Genomic DNA, 14,487 nt, shown 5'->3' on the forward strand with positions numbered 1-14,487 from the left:
TCCCCCTCGCGCCCCACACCAGCCCTGCATGCCCCCTTCCTAATCTCAGCATCATCTGCTCTCATCTGTCTGACACTGAAAATACTGCTGAGATTTGCAAACAATACGCATTAGCATCGCTGCAAATCTCATTCTCTGATCTGATTTAATTGAACATTATTACCAATAATTATCATATAGTTTATTTTCTGGTAATCGAGTAGAAAGAAATGACGCCCCGGTCCCAATGGTGGGGCTCGTTTCTCATTTTGACCCTGTTGGCTGGGACCTGGACCTTCGTCCTGGAGGGGAATGCTTTGGGTGAGCAGGATTTGTTGGACGCACCGTCCTCTCCCACTCAGAAATTCGACGCTGACCTCATCGACCAAGTCCTGAGTTCCGACTATTTCGAGGACGACAAGGAGGCAGCCAAAGATGCACCCTCTCCTCCTGCAGGGTCACTTCCTGTCCAACCGGAAGTTGCAGAAGAGGTGGAGGAAGAAGTCACGACGAGCAAGAATCCATTCTGCGTCGGATGCCCGATGGAAGTGGATGTTGATGATGACAAAATCAAAGAAATGGCTGGCTTCGCCTTTTCAACGCATTTGAGTGGGTTTGACGATTTGGAACGGGCACAGCGGATGGTTCGCGTCGTGAATGCCATGACACAAGTGGTCGCTGGACAAAAGTATATTCTGGATTTAGAGGTATACATTATTAACTACTTAATTGACTAAATTGAACTATAGCCAATAATACGCTTGTAATACAAAAATATTTCTAACAGGTCGGACTCACAAATTGTACAAAGGCCCAACACGATCTGGACAAGGAACAATGTGCTATGGATCCTTCTGAAGACACATTTATTTGCAACTTTGAAGGTTAGGTTTGTTCCACTAATGCAATAAAAATATAGTTGTATTTACTTATGATTTTACATGTTCTTTTTTGAAGTTGTTGAACAGTCATGGATCAACAATAAGGAAGTAGTGAGATCCAACTGCAAGAGAGAAAAAGTGTCGAGGCGAGAGGATGGTGATGATGATGAACAAGACGATTATGACGACTTGGAGCAAGACGGTGACATAGTGGGCGATGGTGATACCACGCTCCCTACTGCACAAAAGCAGCCAAAGAGTTTGAGACGCAAGCGAGATGTTGTTTCTTCTCCTTCTCCACCGTCGCCGCCAGTGCCAATCCTTGGTGGGTCAAGGGACGCTGAGGAAAGTACGGAAAAATTGATGGACCTGGCCAAGTTTGCTGTCCAGCAGTTGGACACTATCGATGCGGATGATGATGCGAGATTGGTTATGGAAGTTTTGGACTCGAAGAAGCAGGTACGTACATACCTACGTAGATTAATTTCCAACGGTCAACTTAAATTTTTGAATCATGGTTGTGCATAAAAATAGACCGTGTCTGGGTGGATGTACACCTTGAAGATCCGCGTAGCCCACACAACTTGCAAAGAGGGTGAGGAAGTGACACTGGCGAAATGCAAGGACAAGATTGTACCCCCGTTCCGCGTGTGCAGTGTCAAGATATTATTCCAGCCATGGCAAGAAGTTCAACGTAAAATGACCGAAAGCCAATGTCTTCCAGAGAAAGCGTACTACAAGAAGAAACAGGGGAAGAAAATTGCAAAACAGTTGGATTTATACAAGGAAAATGAAGTCAACAAGAAACAGTGAGTAGCAAACAGAATTTGCTTCAATTTAGGCTGAATTATGTTATTTCAAACCCTTACATACATTTTTGTAGAAAACTACACCGAGCTCTGGGTGGATTTCACGAGGTGGATGTGAAAAGTTCAGAACTTGTAGAACTCGTGAATTTCATTGTGGAATCGATTGACCAACAAAGCAATGCTATGCATGCTCAAAAATTGGTTAAAATTGTAGCCGCCCAAAGGCAAATTGTTGCCGGAATGAAGACAAAGCTTGTCGTAGAATTAGGATACACCGGTTGTCGTAAGAATCCTACTTTGGATAAATCCCAGTGTGAAATCGATAATACCAGAGAGCATCAATTTTGCAACGTCACCGTATTGGAACAACCTTGGCTCAAAAGCAAGCAAATTACTCACTCCAAATGTGGCCCGAGAGAATCAATGTTTCTGGACAGGACGAAAAGGGTGAGTATAAATTATACTGTATAATGTACATACATCTACGCGTTTTATTTATTTAAATTTTCTTAGCAGGTTTCGGTTGTTAAAAATTATCATTATTATTTTAGAGTTTGAGTTTGTTCCATATCAAATTGGAAAAGGACGAAGGTGTCAACCAAAAAGAGTTTCAAAGTTTTATGGACATGCATGGGAAAAAGTACGAGTCCAGGGAAGAGTACACCTACCGACTTGGAGTCTACATGGAGAATATGAAAAAGGCAAAACTGCTTCAAGATAATGAGCAGGGGACAGCCGTGTATGGTTCCACTGCGTTTGCAGATTTGACAGGTAAGTTATTATTTCCATTTTTAAGGCATGCAAAAATCAAGTGTATGAATTGTACTAATTGAGTTGCTCTACAGAGGAAGAGTTTTCTAAACACTATCTCGGACTGAGACCAGATTTGCGTCAAGGAACCAAGAAAGTTAAGACGGCAAAGGTTCCATATTTGTCATCGCTGCCAGACGAGTTTGACTGGAGGAATTACAATGCCGTAACTCCTGTAAAGAACCAAGGAATGTGTGGATCATGTTGGGCCTTTTCCGTCACGGGAAATATTGAAGGCCTTTACGCCAAGAAATACAACAAACTGATGTCTTTCTCCGAACAGGGTGAGTTGTTTCATAATAAATAACAAATGCACAATGTATGTATGTATGTATGCATAAGATGTGCAAATAACTAATAGACTTTAAATATATGTACGTGTGTCATAGAACTCGTGGATTGTGACACTCTGGACGAAGGTTGCAATGGTGGCCTGCCTGAAAATGCATATAAGGCTTTAGAAAAGTTGGGTGGTCTAGAAACTGAGTCTGCCTACCCGTACGACGGAAAAGGCGAAAAGTGTTCGTTTGATGCTAGCAAGGCCGCAGCAAAGGTGAAAGGTTTTGTTGAGCTGCCCAAAAACGAAACCGAGATGGCCATGTGGCTGGTTAAGAATGGACCAATCTCAATTGGAATCAATGCGAACGCGATGCAGGTCAGATTTTGCCATATAAAATAATAAATATAATTGCTGATCCTCACTTCTGAAACTTCGTGTATAGTTTTACATGGGCGGAGTATCCCATCCTTGGAAGTTCCTTTGCGGCAAGAAGAGCTTGGACCATGGTGTTCTCATCGTTGGTTTTGGAGTTCATAGTAAGTGGTGTCTGATTTTCTCGAGTGCGAATATTGATTTTCGTGTTTATTACTACTTGCTTTCGCTGTTACTAATGAAACAAATGTCCATGTGTTTGCCTCCTTATCAGCCACATCCATAAGACACAAAGTGATGCCATATTGGATTGTGAAAAATAGTTGGGGACCTTCATGGGGAGAGAAGGTCAGTTGTCTCTAATCATTCTGTATTTGCTTTTCGTTACAGCGTACCCCTATTTGAATGCCACCCTCCCATATTGGAGTGTCAAAAACAGTTGGGGGGAAGAATGGGGAGAGCAGGTACATTTGTATATGGTGATAATTTCTAGTTCGGGGCCATATCTACATAACTTTAAGAACAAATCACATGACGTCCATCTCGTTCAAGCAATAAATACTTATTCAGCATGCACTTTTTGCAACTTGTTGAATAATTTTTGTCAATATGTATTTCAGGGTTACTACCGGGTCTACCGAGGAGAAAATACGTGCGGTTTGGCTGAAATGGCCACCTCTGCCGTCGTCGACTAATCAAGTCATGAGACAAAACAAAAGTTCACTTAATTATATATAAGCTAAGCGAGTAAACTCGTGTGTACGTCAATCTGTTTACTCGGACAAAATCAAAATGTACTCAATCTCTACACAAATACTTCAACAAGTGGAACACTACTTATCAATGTGGTCACGTTTTGAAATAATTATCCCAAACAAATATGATCCCGCTTTTAAAATGATATTATTCTTGTTTAATTAAGAGCTTTAATTAGGTTTAGTGCATGGATTTACGATGCAAAATTTAACAATTCTCAAGAAAACATTTTATCAACTACGCATATTTTTTAGCTTGCTTTGACATTGTAAAACCTCGCAGCAACAAAGAAATCTCATTTTAATTATTGATCTGATTGTGATGTTTGTTAACCCATGTGATAGAAAATTTGAATTTTTTAATAAAAAGTCATCGTAGTGACAGAAAATTTATACCTACGAACTGTGCGTCATAATTAATTTTTATTTAGTCCTATATCATTTTATTAGATATCTGATTTACATATATGTACAAGAATTTGCAGTCATTTTACTGTAGACCAATTGAGTTTTAAAACCTAAACTGTGAGGTTGCCTTATTTGCCCAGACGTACTTTTTCCTCTGATTTGCCGACCAAACTTTCTCCAGAGGAACTTTGTTTCTCTTGCACCTGAAATTTCGACTTTTGTTGAATTTCTTACAAGCAGTTGTAAATATTTACTCTGACAAAACAAGTAAAATGTGTACCAAGCCACAGTGATTCGAGGGTCCAAATAGTTGGCTTGCGAAGTTCCAAGAGCATACTCCATCCCCTCGTCCTTCAGGTAAATTCGGGTCTCTAACTCTTTAATGTTCTCCTCGAGCTTGCTGATTTGCCGTTGACAAAGCAATTTCTGGATGCCCACTTTCCCTTTCCTGACGAAACAATTGAAATCGACAAGGTCAATAAGAAGGAGTTTATTTGTGTAAAGGGTAAAGCAAGGATTACAGCTTTTCCTTCAAGATCCTCAGCTTGTCCTGCTTCTTCTGTCGGTTCAACTTTTGTCCACCCAAAGCACGCATTGCTAGCTTCGTATTGACCGTTTTCTGATGATTACACAATTTTGCAATGGCAAGATTTGCCTTTTTGTAAATAAATAACTTGTCCGCTATTGTGAGTTTCTTTTTAGGTGTTCTCATTTTTTGCATGTGGAGTTTGTCGTCAAAAGTTTTGGATGCATTGAAAGTTCGAAAAACTTTTGCAGAGTAATTGTCCCCAAGATCTTTCAGGTATTTGTTCACGGTTTGTGCCTGAATGCAGGAGAAGAAAATGATGGTTGTGCATAAATGCATGCACTGACGGAGGGAAATTGTGTTGCTTTGTATTTAATTAAGTACCTGAATTAAATCGAAAACTTGATCTCGTTCCCGTTTGCGTCTAATATTTCTGGAAATGGCGTTGAATACAGGGAGAGAGATTTCAAACTCTTTTTTCAGCCTGATCGAGTCCTTCCCTTTGAAATCAAGACAGACCTTGTGCCTTGATTTCAGGGAAATGTGCTCTTTTCGGAGAGTCGTGCACCCAACCGTGTCTGCGGCGTCGGGCCCTTTCTCGTTCCCAATTCTGAGTGAAAACTAATCCGCACACATATTTACAAAGACTAGAGAAAGTGTATGCAAAATAGTATCACTACAAACTCTGTCAATGAAGTAGATGGCGAGCCCAAGTTGTCGATCAGTCTCATGGCGATCAATTTTTCATAGGTTTTACGAACCCCTGCAATCCTACGACCCAGCGATTGTGCCACCTCAAACTTGGCCACGTCGCTGTGTTTCCTAACACTGGAGTCGATTCCTGGGAAAATGTATTTAATGGCTTTCTACAAGAATTACGTTTCAAATTATTATTCTGAGACGCATATCTGATTGATAACTATTCGTAGCTGGTTATTACTAAGTTGTTAGTGTACTTTGCCACCCAGGCTTGAGACGGGTCGAATATCTGTGCCTTCCAATTTCCCCAAGGAGGAGGTGGACAGGCTCCACTGCAGTTCACGACCACGTCGCTAGGACGGATGCGAAGCTTGATTCGCCCATGTCTTGGGTTATCGGGACGACCAATGAAAATTCCGGAGGGTTCCACCATCCACACGCCAAGTTCCTCCACCACCTTCCCGTTCTTCTTGCAAACGCCGTGTCGCTGTTTTAGCTGGTCATTGGTCTCTTTCCTCTTCTTCTTCTCGGCCGGCGTGGAACTCGCCTCCTTCAGGCGCCGGAGGTGAACGGTGATCTGGCCGAAATTTAGCTTTCGAAATTCACGGATTTGGTCCCGTTGACGTGGTGTGAGTAGGGCCCGAAAGTCCTAATCACACGATTATGGCGGGTTAACTCACTACACAGTGTGTGGCATGGTTTATGGTTTATTACGTTGAAAAAATTTTGATTGAAAGTCCTCTTCCGGATGTGCTTGTTTTTGGCCTCGAGGAGTCGCCCATAGTTGACCACGGCTTCCTCAGCGTCGTCTGAGAGTTTTCCCACGACGGGGGCCGTGCCATATAAAAGTTTGACGGTGGATGGGAGGGGCTTGTACTTTGGAACATAAGGTCCGGCATATTCTAAGCGTCTCACCTGTTGTAAAGGCATCGCAAGAGGAAAGTTTTCCGTGATGTGAGAATTATTTAGTGTACAAATGCATACTTATCTGTGTCGTAAGATGTATTTTTATGTAATCTTTCTTTAGTTTTTGACCATGTCCGTAAAATGCAAAAAATCACGATTGCCTGACTTTAAGTATCCAGGTAACTCATCTCCCTTTGTGTCGAGTACCTTCCACTAATCATACTAAAAGTCGAGCAATCGTGGTAACAGGCAGATGGGTGTGGTTTTCAAATTGACGAAAAAGCTGACATTTTCCATGCCAAAACTATGAGGAGGGAGGTCAAGAGACCGAGAAATGCAGTAGGTTTTGGTCATGCACTATCGGTAAAAGTAAGAGCAAAAGTACTGCCAACACGTGCAGAAGCACTTTCCTTTGTCCTTTCTTTATGTACATGCATCGCTCCCGTCACTTTTCACCGCACTCGAAATATGGTTGCCCTTGCAATTATTTAAGGTCTTCCTGTCCACAGGGACACAATTCTTCTTAAACTGGTATCGTGGTGTTAACAATAAAGGCACATGTACATATTCTTTATTATCATATAGATAGTTGGCATTTCATGGTTTGACACAACCCAAAATACTTGGAGAAAATCAGTCTAGGAAAGTCTGCTTCGAGCCAGACATTCATGCAACCCTTCCATTTACATTTGCTGGGAGGTCGAGATTTCTTCGGATTGATTATTGCAGTCTGTCCCGTGAGAAAAGTAGTGAACGACGACTTGTTTTAATTTTACAGGCCTTAATTAGCTGCGCTATAGTTCTACATATACAAGTATTTACTAGTCGGGCAGGCAGGAGTTGAGATGATGATGAGATTATCCTTTTCCTCTCTCATCCATGATTTCACACACGACTTTACAACAAACATTGGTTCCGTTTGGATGCGCACATTTGGCATTAAATACATTAGTTTTGCAAGTTCCAACTATTTGGCAACCTCACATTGGCAAATATGTATAAAGTAAAAATAATAATATGATAAGCTCGCCCAATATATTCAAATGTATGTGCCTAAGTAAGAAATACAAGTGTATGAACCGGGTTGGTTAGTTTTCTTTGGGGGGAGGAGGAGTTGTTTTTCGCGATAATAGAAAATGTGGGATCATGTTCCCATTTATATTCCTGTATCACAGCCTTCTCCTCTCCGTACGGATGCCTAGTGTCGTACTGCACGACGGCACCTCTTTTCGTGTATATCGCCATCTTCCTTGCCGTTGCATGTTGCACTGACGATAAGATACATGATACACGATATCGTAAGAATTTAGAGAAGAAGAGATTGATGGCATCCTTGGGAAATTGTGGGTGTCCAGACGAGGAGGGAACTTGAGACAGGTTGAGGATGGATTTTAGGAAGAGGAAACGGCGGCGGTGGGGTTGCCGTGTTGGGTGTGGAGATGGGCGTGGTGGCCGGACCCCAAAAGTGGGGGTGAGAGGCAGGGGGCGATGGAGGGGGACGTTTGCTGCTGAGCTGCGGCCGCGTTGCAGCTCTGGAGGTACATGTAGTAGTTGTAGTTCTGCTGCGCTGCTGCTGCTGCCTCCGCCCCACCAATCGTCATCTGTGTCAGAGGTACAAGAGAGACATGAGACCACGCCAATAAGGAACACATGAAATCAATTCGGAGGGGATAACGAGCATTTCAGTGGCTTTTATTGCCCATCATCCACTTCCTCAAAAAATGCAGAATGTCTTTGGGACGACGAGGGAGGAGCCACACACAGGAATATATCTGTGGGTTCACGAGAGAGTGGATATGCCAAGATGTGCGACAGTTATTCGTTTCCTTGGACTGGGTGAACTGGATATTGATTGATTTAATGGCACATGAAAGTGTATTAGATAGCAACGATGAGAAATGGAATGGTGGCTTGCATTTCACGATCATGATGTGTGCATAACCGACAGTTCATCCATTCCAATGAGGAATATGTCCACTGGCATTAAACCCAAATACACAAGATTGAAGAAGAAGGAACTAATTTCGTTGATTTGTGTGCAATTAGTGGGAAAGAGGACTGCTGTTTCTCCTCGGGAGTGTGGCCTCTGACCTCATGAAAGCAAAACATGACTGCCACTACACGTCACGCTGCACTGCATCCAATCCAACCTCGTCTCATGACAAGAATCTACATAATGCACGTCTGCATGTTCATTTCCACTTCTTTTATGAGACCAACTAACCTGGTGATGGGGATGATGATGTGGCGCAGTGGATCCGTTGACGTGACGAAATCCCATTTCCGCAGCCCCAGGAGGAGGACCCCATCCATTTTGCCGCATCACGTGCAAACAAGACGTGGGGCTGGACGGAAGTGGTGGCAATGAACCGGAACAACCAATCTTGGACGCCATCGAGACCATGGATGCCATCGGGGATGACGTAGTTCCATTGGGGACGGACATCATCCCACCTCCAGACTACGCATTGTTTATAGTTAACAATTATTAGCAAGTTAATATCATGACGACAGCTCAAAATGGAAGTCATAATACGAATGAAATGCATCGTCACCAACCTGCGTCGCAGCCGAATTGTGGGTGTGGTGATGCGGGGCGTAGGAAGAGTACGGCGGGTAGATTGAATTGTAAAGGGGGTGGTTCATCGCCGAATTCGCCGCTACGGCTGCCACAGCCGCTGCAGCCACGGCCGCGGCGTGGACATTGTTTTGATGGGCCTTGTGAGCATCGTATGGATTTTGGGGTGAGTGTTGAGTGGAGGAGGGGGACAGGCTGTTGTTGGGGTGTTGGTGGTGGTGGTGATGGTGGTGCAAGGGCAGCAGACCGCCGATCTTGTTGCGGAGAATCCGTGAAATCGAGGACACGGAGGGAACGTTGTACTTGTCGCAAACGCCATCAGACTGTTGGCGGAAACATAACAAGTGCCGATTATCAATTCAATAGTGATTTCATCAAAGCACAGGAAAAATAGTCCCGTTTTCAACGAAATTGACCAGAAGCGTGTGTCTTACCAAAAGTCGGTCGCGTATTTCCCACGCGAAGATTCCGGGGTCCTTTTGCTTCAGCTCTTTGATGTAGCCAACAACCTTGACGCACAACATGGATAAAATAAAATTGAGTATCAAAGAGCATGACTGATTTTGTATGCATTTATTCATCTCCCAGTCGTTCGTAATGTAATAATTAAATTTTTATTATTCCTCGAGATTCCAGTCCGCACAACAATGAAGAGAGAACGTACTCAAAAAGGACCGACTTTGACTTTCGTTCCTTTATACGACACCATAATAATAAGCACCAATTTAACCAAATTATTGACGACTTTCAGGTGCTAGGATTATTAACAGGTTAATCGAAATCATGGCTTTTGTTCAGCATTTTCCGACAGAGGCAAGAACGTGCCGCAGCATTGCTCACGGTGTTCTCCGATCTACCAACTCGATCCCATTATCCACAACAAGGCCCAAATTCCATACCACTCAACCAAACTACTTAATTTCCAATGCGAGCACCAGTTGGCAATTAATGGAGGAGGTGGTTGTATATAGCATTTAGTGTGGAATATGTATATGCAGGTAGTCGGGTTAGACGTTTCTGTTTACCTTGGGAGTTGTGACCCGTGGCTTGGATCCGCCAATGGCTCCCGGTAATATGGACCCTGTTTCGTGGTAACGGGCCAGGATTTTGGAGACGCATCCGTGAGAAACTCGGAGTTGTCGGGAGATGTCACATGGTCTGATGCCCAGTTGGGCCAGCTCGATGATCCGAAGTCTGACCGGGTTTGGGAGGGGGCTGAAATTTCGTAAAAAAAATCAGGTAATTCTAGGAGGAAATTCCAACCTGGAACGTCACAATTTTTTTAATTCTTAACGATGACGCAACTCACCGGCCATTGACGAATACGCCTCCCAACTGATTCACCTCGCCGTACTGGTTGATTTGAGGGTCTGAAATTGAATTATGCATGAAATACGATGAGGTTAATACAGCATTTTCCTTGCATTTGAAACTTTACAGATTTATTAACATTTTGTAACTTGTTTTCTTCACATAAAAGCAAAATCGTATCTCATGTCTACTATGCGGCATGGACTGACATGAGGGGTTCATTTTTTTGAAAAAAGTAATTTTGAGAAAGACAGCGTTTTTCGGTGGACGTGGAGAAGGAGGGAGTGATGATGGATTATGACGACGATGGGGAAAAAGAGGACGAGAAATACCGAGAAGGGTTGCGATGAGATGATGATGCCACCAACAAAGGAAACATTGCAGTAGTTGTCACTTGTCACTCTTGACTTTGACATTGACACACGTAGAAATACCAAAGGACAAGCGAATGCATGTACGTACAAATGCATACATTCGGGATAACATAACAGAAAGCCTGATTGACAGAATGTGTAGATCTGGCTTGTCGATGGGAGTCGACCCTTCTTCTTAATACAACAATTCAACCACTAATCGCTTTTACGTAATCTCGCTCGCTTACTATCGAACATCTCGAACCAAATGAAAATATATTTCGCGACGTTTCACCATCCAGATCGTACTGGAGCCAGATGCAAAGTTAGTTTCCCAATTTTAGCAAACTAGCAAAATGAGACGGACGTTGAACAATAAGTGGGAGTGATTTATGGACCTTTGCCCCCACTCTCTCTTTCTCTCTCTCTCTCTGCCTGGTCATTCTTAAGTGAGTGGTGGCGGTGTAAATGAAAAATGTGGGGCTGCACATACTGGTAAGAGAAATGGGACGACATCAGAGAGAGGCTAGATTTGAGGTAACGTGGGGTGGGCAACATCTGCGCCCTGCACTGCACGGACAGATGCAACTCATTAAACCGAAGCGACCAGAGAGAGAGAGCGACAGAGACCAAGAAGGGCTCAGGTAACGGAACGAGGGCGACAATTATGCAACCACAACCGATGCAAAGGAGCAATGATGTCGGACAATATTCTTGAGGAAATATATGCAACGAAGAAACGCATCCTCGTGACTTTCATCCTGCATTTAAACACTTTTAGATTACAACAGCGAATTCAGTCCTCTCACCGATCAGGTAGCAAACTGCATCCCATGATGCACTTGAGACGAAGAGCTAACGAAACTTAAGTACTTGCATAACTAACTAACCTACATATGTATTATTCTTCTAGCTATGCACCTAGTTTGTGGAGTACGAGTAAGAGTAAGTATTTAAAGTGAGCATATTTATGGGTTCGCCTCCCGAAACTGGACACTCGAGTTGTTGGTCAGGTCATAAATTTCAATCTGTTTATTTTTATTTACAAGCCCACCCCACCAACTAAATCGCAGTGCAATGTCGACTCGACAGTTTCGAGTTGGTTCAACAAAGATGTTACGGATTATGCACGCAGCCTAAATAAACTCGTGTCATTTATGGGAAATGTCAGGTCGTCGTCGTCGTTTTACTCGAGTCATCTCACAATGCAATGAATCCTGATTGTGTAACATTTATGCGACATCGAGTAAGCATCGCAAACCGTACAAAACCAAGTAACAGTGTAGGTAACGTCTCTATAATTTACAGGAGTCGTTACACAATAAAGAACAAATTGGTCATCATCCATCCCATTCGAATTCTCCTCGTTTTATGATCCATCCCGGTGGCAAATGAATAAATAAATTAGCCGAGATTTCCCATCTCTCTCTTTATTCGAGAGAGAGAGAGAGAGAGTGATAAAACCAGAGTGGAAAATCTGGAGAATTGATGTTAAACACGGGACGGGAGGAGGAGGAAGGAACATTTTTTCAGGACGACCAAGCTAAATTGTGTTGTTCTCTCTCCTCCTCGCCGTCGTCTCTCTGGGATTGTAATTTACGTTGGGTTGAAGCTTAATAAGAGTTGTTTTGCAAGACGGGTGGAGATCAACCGAAGCGTTTCTTGGCGAAGAAAACAACAATCTTTTAAAATCATCGGACAACTCTTTCAAAAAATGTGCGATTCTCTTTTTCTCTAAAGATGTGGGAAACTTCTCACGTAAAACCTTTATGTAGAAATAGACAGCTTATTTATAATTATTTCTCTCGTGGCTGATTAGTTGGTGAGTTAATGGTTGCCAATTTGTGTGCAATTAGTGGGATGGGATTGAACTTAGAGTTGTGGACTTGATGTCTGGTGCGGTGATGGGTGACGAATCAAACTCAAGGGGTCACCGCATAGGTCGATATGTTTCAGTGCACCAACGCCGATGGAATGTTGCTGGATGACCGCGCACGCAGTTACTCCTCAATAGTTCTACTTATGCAAAATTGAATGCTAACCATTTGGTTTTGAGAAATTGTGCATGCGCCTTAAAGAAATAAGTTTAGGAATATAAGGTACACCAGATATTGATCCCCTTTGGACATGTTGTAGGGTTCTACGAGTGTAGAAAAAGTATACAAGGATTAAGCTCGATGGGGCCATTAGCGACCGCCACACCCACTCAAAGGTGTGAAAAACGTAAAAAAGCCCTGTTCTCGTGTGTACAAACTACAGTTAAAAATTCAGTTTTCCTCGGATGTTGATAATTTTTGCACTTCCGTGCTCCCAGGTAGCTGCTTACATATCCTTTAAACTCACCTTTTTAAAACTTTCCATTTTGTCAATACTTTCAAAATTTTAAATTAAAAAACTAATAAAATCTGAGATTTCTATTGGATAGATTGGGTACTGTGTGGAAGCACGGAAAAACAAGCATTATCAAAATCTGAGGAACATTGGAGTTTTGGTGAGGGCTTTGGTGCGGCAGTTTTCGTGATTTTCTTTTTTTCACACTCCTACTGACCTCGCCACGTATCCAATTGGCGATCTGGAGTTGACAACAAGAAAACCTGCGACCATGTCCTCGAGGAGTCATGTGGGTGCAGTGAATAAGACATTGAAATGGACTCACCCATACCCATGAGGGCCAGTTTACTTTTCGAACACTTTCACTCCACTTTTCACTTTCAAATTGCTCAAACTAATAATGAATCCGTCCTAAAAAGCAGGATACTTGACCACTTTGATCATGTCCGGGTGAAATTCGAGCTAGGAACGTCATACTATTACTCACTTTCAGCTGACAAGTTCAAAAACATAGGTTTACTTGTAAAATGTAATTAAAATTCTAAAAACTTTCACCAATTATAAGAGAGCACTCTGTCCAAAAGTATTTTGACACTTTTAACGACCGTGGCATGAAATTGAGACAAGGCAACACAACCCGATCAACAGAATGCGTCCAGCGTTGGGGAAGATGAGACTTTTAACTTTCACCACGCATATTTGCATATGAATTGCAACTGACTGGCTGCCAAACTTTCACCGAGTCTCCGACTTGCACGATTGGAGTGAGTACGAGGGAGTAATTGGTATTGAGGTTTCGGTCAATTAGCGATAAATTGGTGGTGGAGCAGAAAGCAATGTGATGGCACCGGACAACGACAAGCAATAAAGGAGATCGTCTTCTCCGTGGTTGACTTGTTGGTTGGTTGATCTTGCGCTTCTCTGCTTCTGCGGGACACGAGAGGAACAAGGAACAAGTCACGACTCTTTGGGAGTCAATGAAGTGAAGTTGGCTCTCCAATGGCGCATTCACCGACGAAACCGACGCCCTCGCAACAAACTCCCTCCGCCCTCAAAACAGGACAAAAATCACCACAAATCTCTCTCTTTAAATCATCTGAATAACCAGAAAAAGGGTGAGATCAGCACAAGCAATGCCTGCTTAAATGCATGACGAATATGGGTCCCCCCACAAACCGCGTGACGCCCGTCCTCAGGGTGAAAGTTGATTCCCCCGTCCTCTCATCCCCAGAGAGTGACCTGGTCGCGTCATTTCCTGAATTTCACGAATGGTGGGTGTGCCTTGGTTTTCAGCCCGTGTGTTTGTTTTACACTGCATGGTGAATGGCTCTGTTCTTGGCAAGCGAGGCTTTTAAACCTGCCCAAGCCTCGTCGTTCCGATGGCACAATGATATCTTTCATGCAACGACTTGTGGTGGCAGTGTGTAAAATAGCGAGTTCGCTTTCCGCCCAAGTCGACCATTCATCCATGGTCTGACTGCACTTGATT

General features: G+C 43.1%; 3 protein-coding genes across 5 annotated transcripts; 1 reads left to right on the plus strand and 2 right to left on the minus strand.

Annotated features, from left to right (window-relative positions):
- The first annotated feature begins 40 nt into the window (after positions 1-40).
- LOC110859207 (putative cysteine proteinase CG12163) lies at positions 41-4,281 on the plus strand. 2 transcript variants are annotated; one of them, XM_022108088.2, is made up of 11 exons: positions 41-686; positions 767-863; positions 937-1,319; positions 1,395-1,669; positions 1,744-2,116; positions 2,221-2,440; positions 2,515-2,763; positions 2,869-3,134; positions 3,202-3,295; positions 3,406-3,479; positions 3,752-4,281. In XM_022108088.2, the coding sequence occupies exons 1-11, from the start codon at positions 210-212 to the stop codon at positions 3,824-3,826; spliced, it is 2,583 nt and encodes an 860-aa protein (XP_021963780.1). In that variant the 5' UTR covers positions 41-209; the 3' UTR covers positions 3,827-4,281. The 2 variants fall into 2 exon arrangements, with proteins under 2 accessions (XP_021963780.1, XP_021963781.1); XM_022108089.2 differs by lacking the exon at positions 3,406-3,479 and adding an exon at positions 3,522-3,595.
- Positions 4,282-4,302: 21 nt separating this feature from the next.
- LOC110859279 (paired box pox-meso protein) lies at positions 4,303-14,024 on the minus strand. Of its 2 annotated transcripts, XM_035859411.1 has the most exons (13): positions 13,324-14,024; positions 10,313-10,373; positions 10,029-10,218; positions 9,438-9,512; positions 8,985-9,326; positions 8,650-8,886; positions 6,234-8,026; positions 5,761-6,168; positions 5,505-5,686; positions 5,205-5,441; positions 4,816-5,117; positions 4,575-4,742; positions 4,303-4,497 (listed from the first exon to the last, which is right to left on the minus strand). In XM_035859411.1, the coding sequence occupies exons 1-7, from the start codon at positions 13,331-13,333 to the stop codon at positions 7,817-7,819; spliced, it is 1,125 nt and encodes a 374-aa protein (XP_035715304.1). In that variant the 5' UTR covers positions 13,334-14,024; the 3' UTR covers positions 4,303-4,497; positions 4,575-4,742; positions 4,816-5,117; positions 5,205-5,441; positions 5,505-5,686; positions 5,761-6,168; positions 6,234-7,816. The 2 variants fall into 2 exon arrangements, with proteins under 2 accessions (XP_035715304.1, XP_035715303.1); XM_035859410.1 differs by having other exon boundaries at positions 5,205-5,686.
- LOC110859401 (DNA topoisomerase 1) lies at positions 4,398-6,449 on the minus strand. Its single transcript, XM_022108348.2, has 7 exons — positions 6,234-6,449; positions 5,761-6,168; positions 5,505-5,686; positions 5,205-5,430; positions 4,816-5,117; positions 4,575-4,742; positions 4,398-4,497 (listed from the first exon to the last, which is right to left on the minus strand). The coding sequence occupies exons 1-7, from the start codon at positions 6,447-6,449 to the stop codon at positions 4,398-4,400; spliced, it is 1,602 nt and encodes a 533-aa protein (XP_021964040.1).
- Positions 14,025-14,487: the final 463 nt, after the last annotated feature.

The sequence above is a fragment of the Folsomia candida genome, unplaced genomic scaffold (genome assembly GCF_002217175.1).
Source record: "Folsomia candida strain VU population unplaced genomic scaffold, ASM221717v1 Fcan01_Sc025, whole genome shotgun sequence".
Taxonomy (NCBI): domain Eukaryota; kingdom Metazoa; phylum Arthropoda; class Collembola; order Entomobryomorpha; family Isotomidae; genus Folsomia; species Folsomia candida.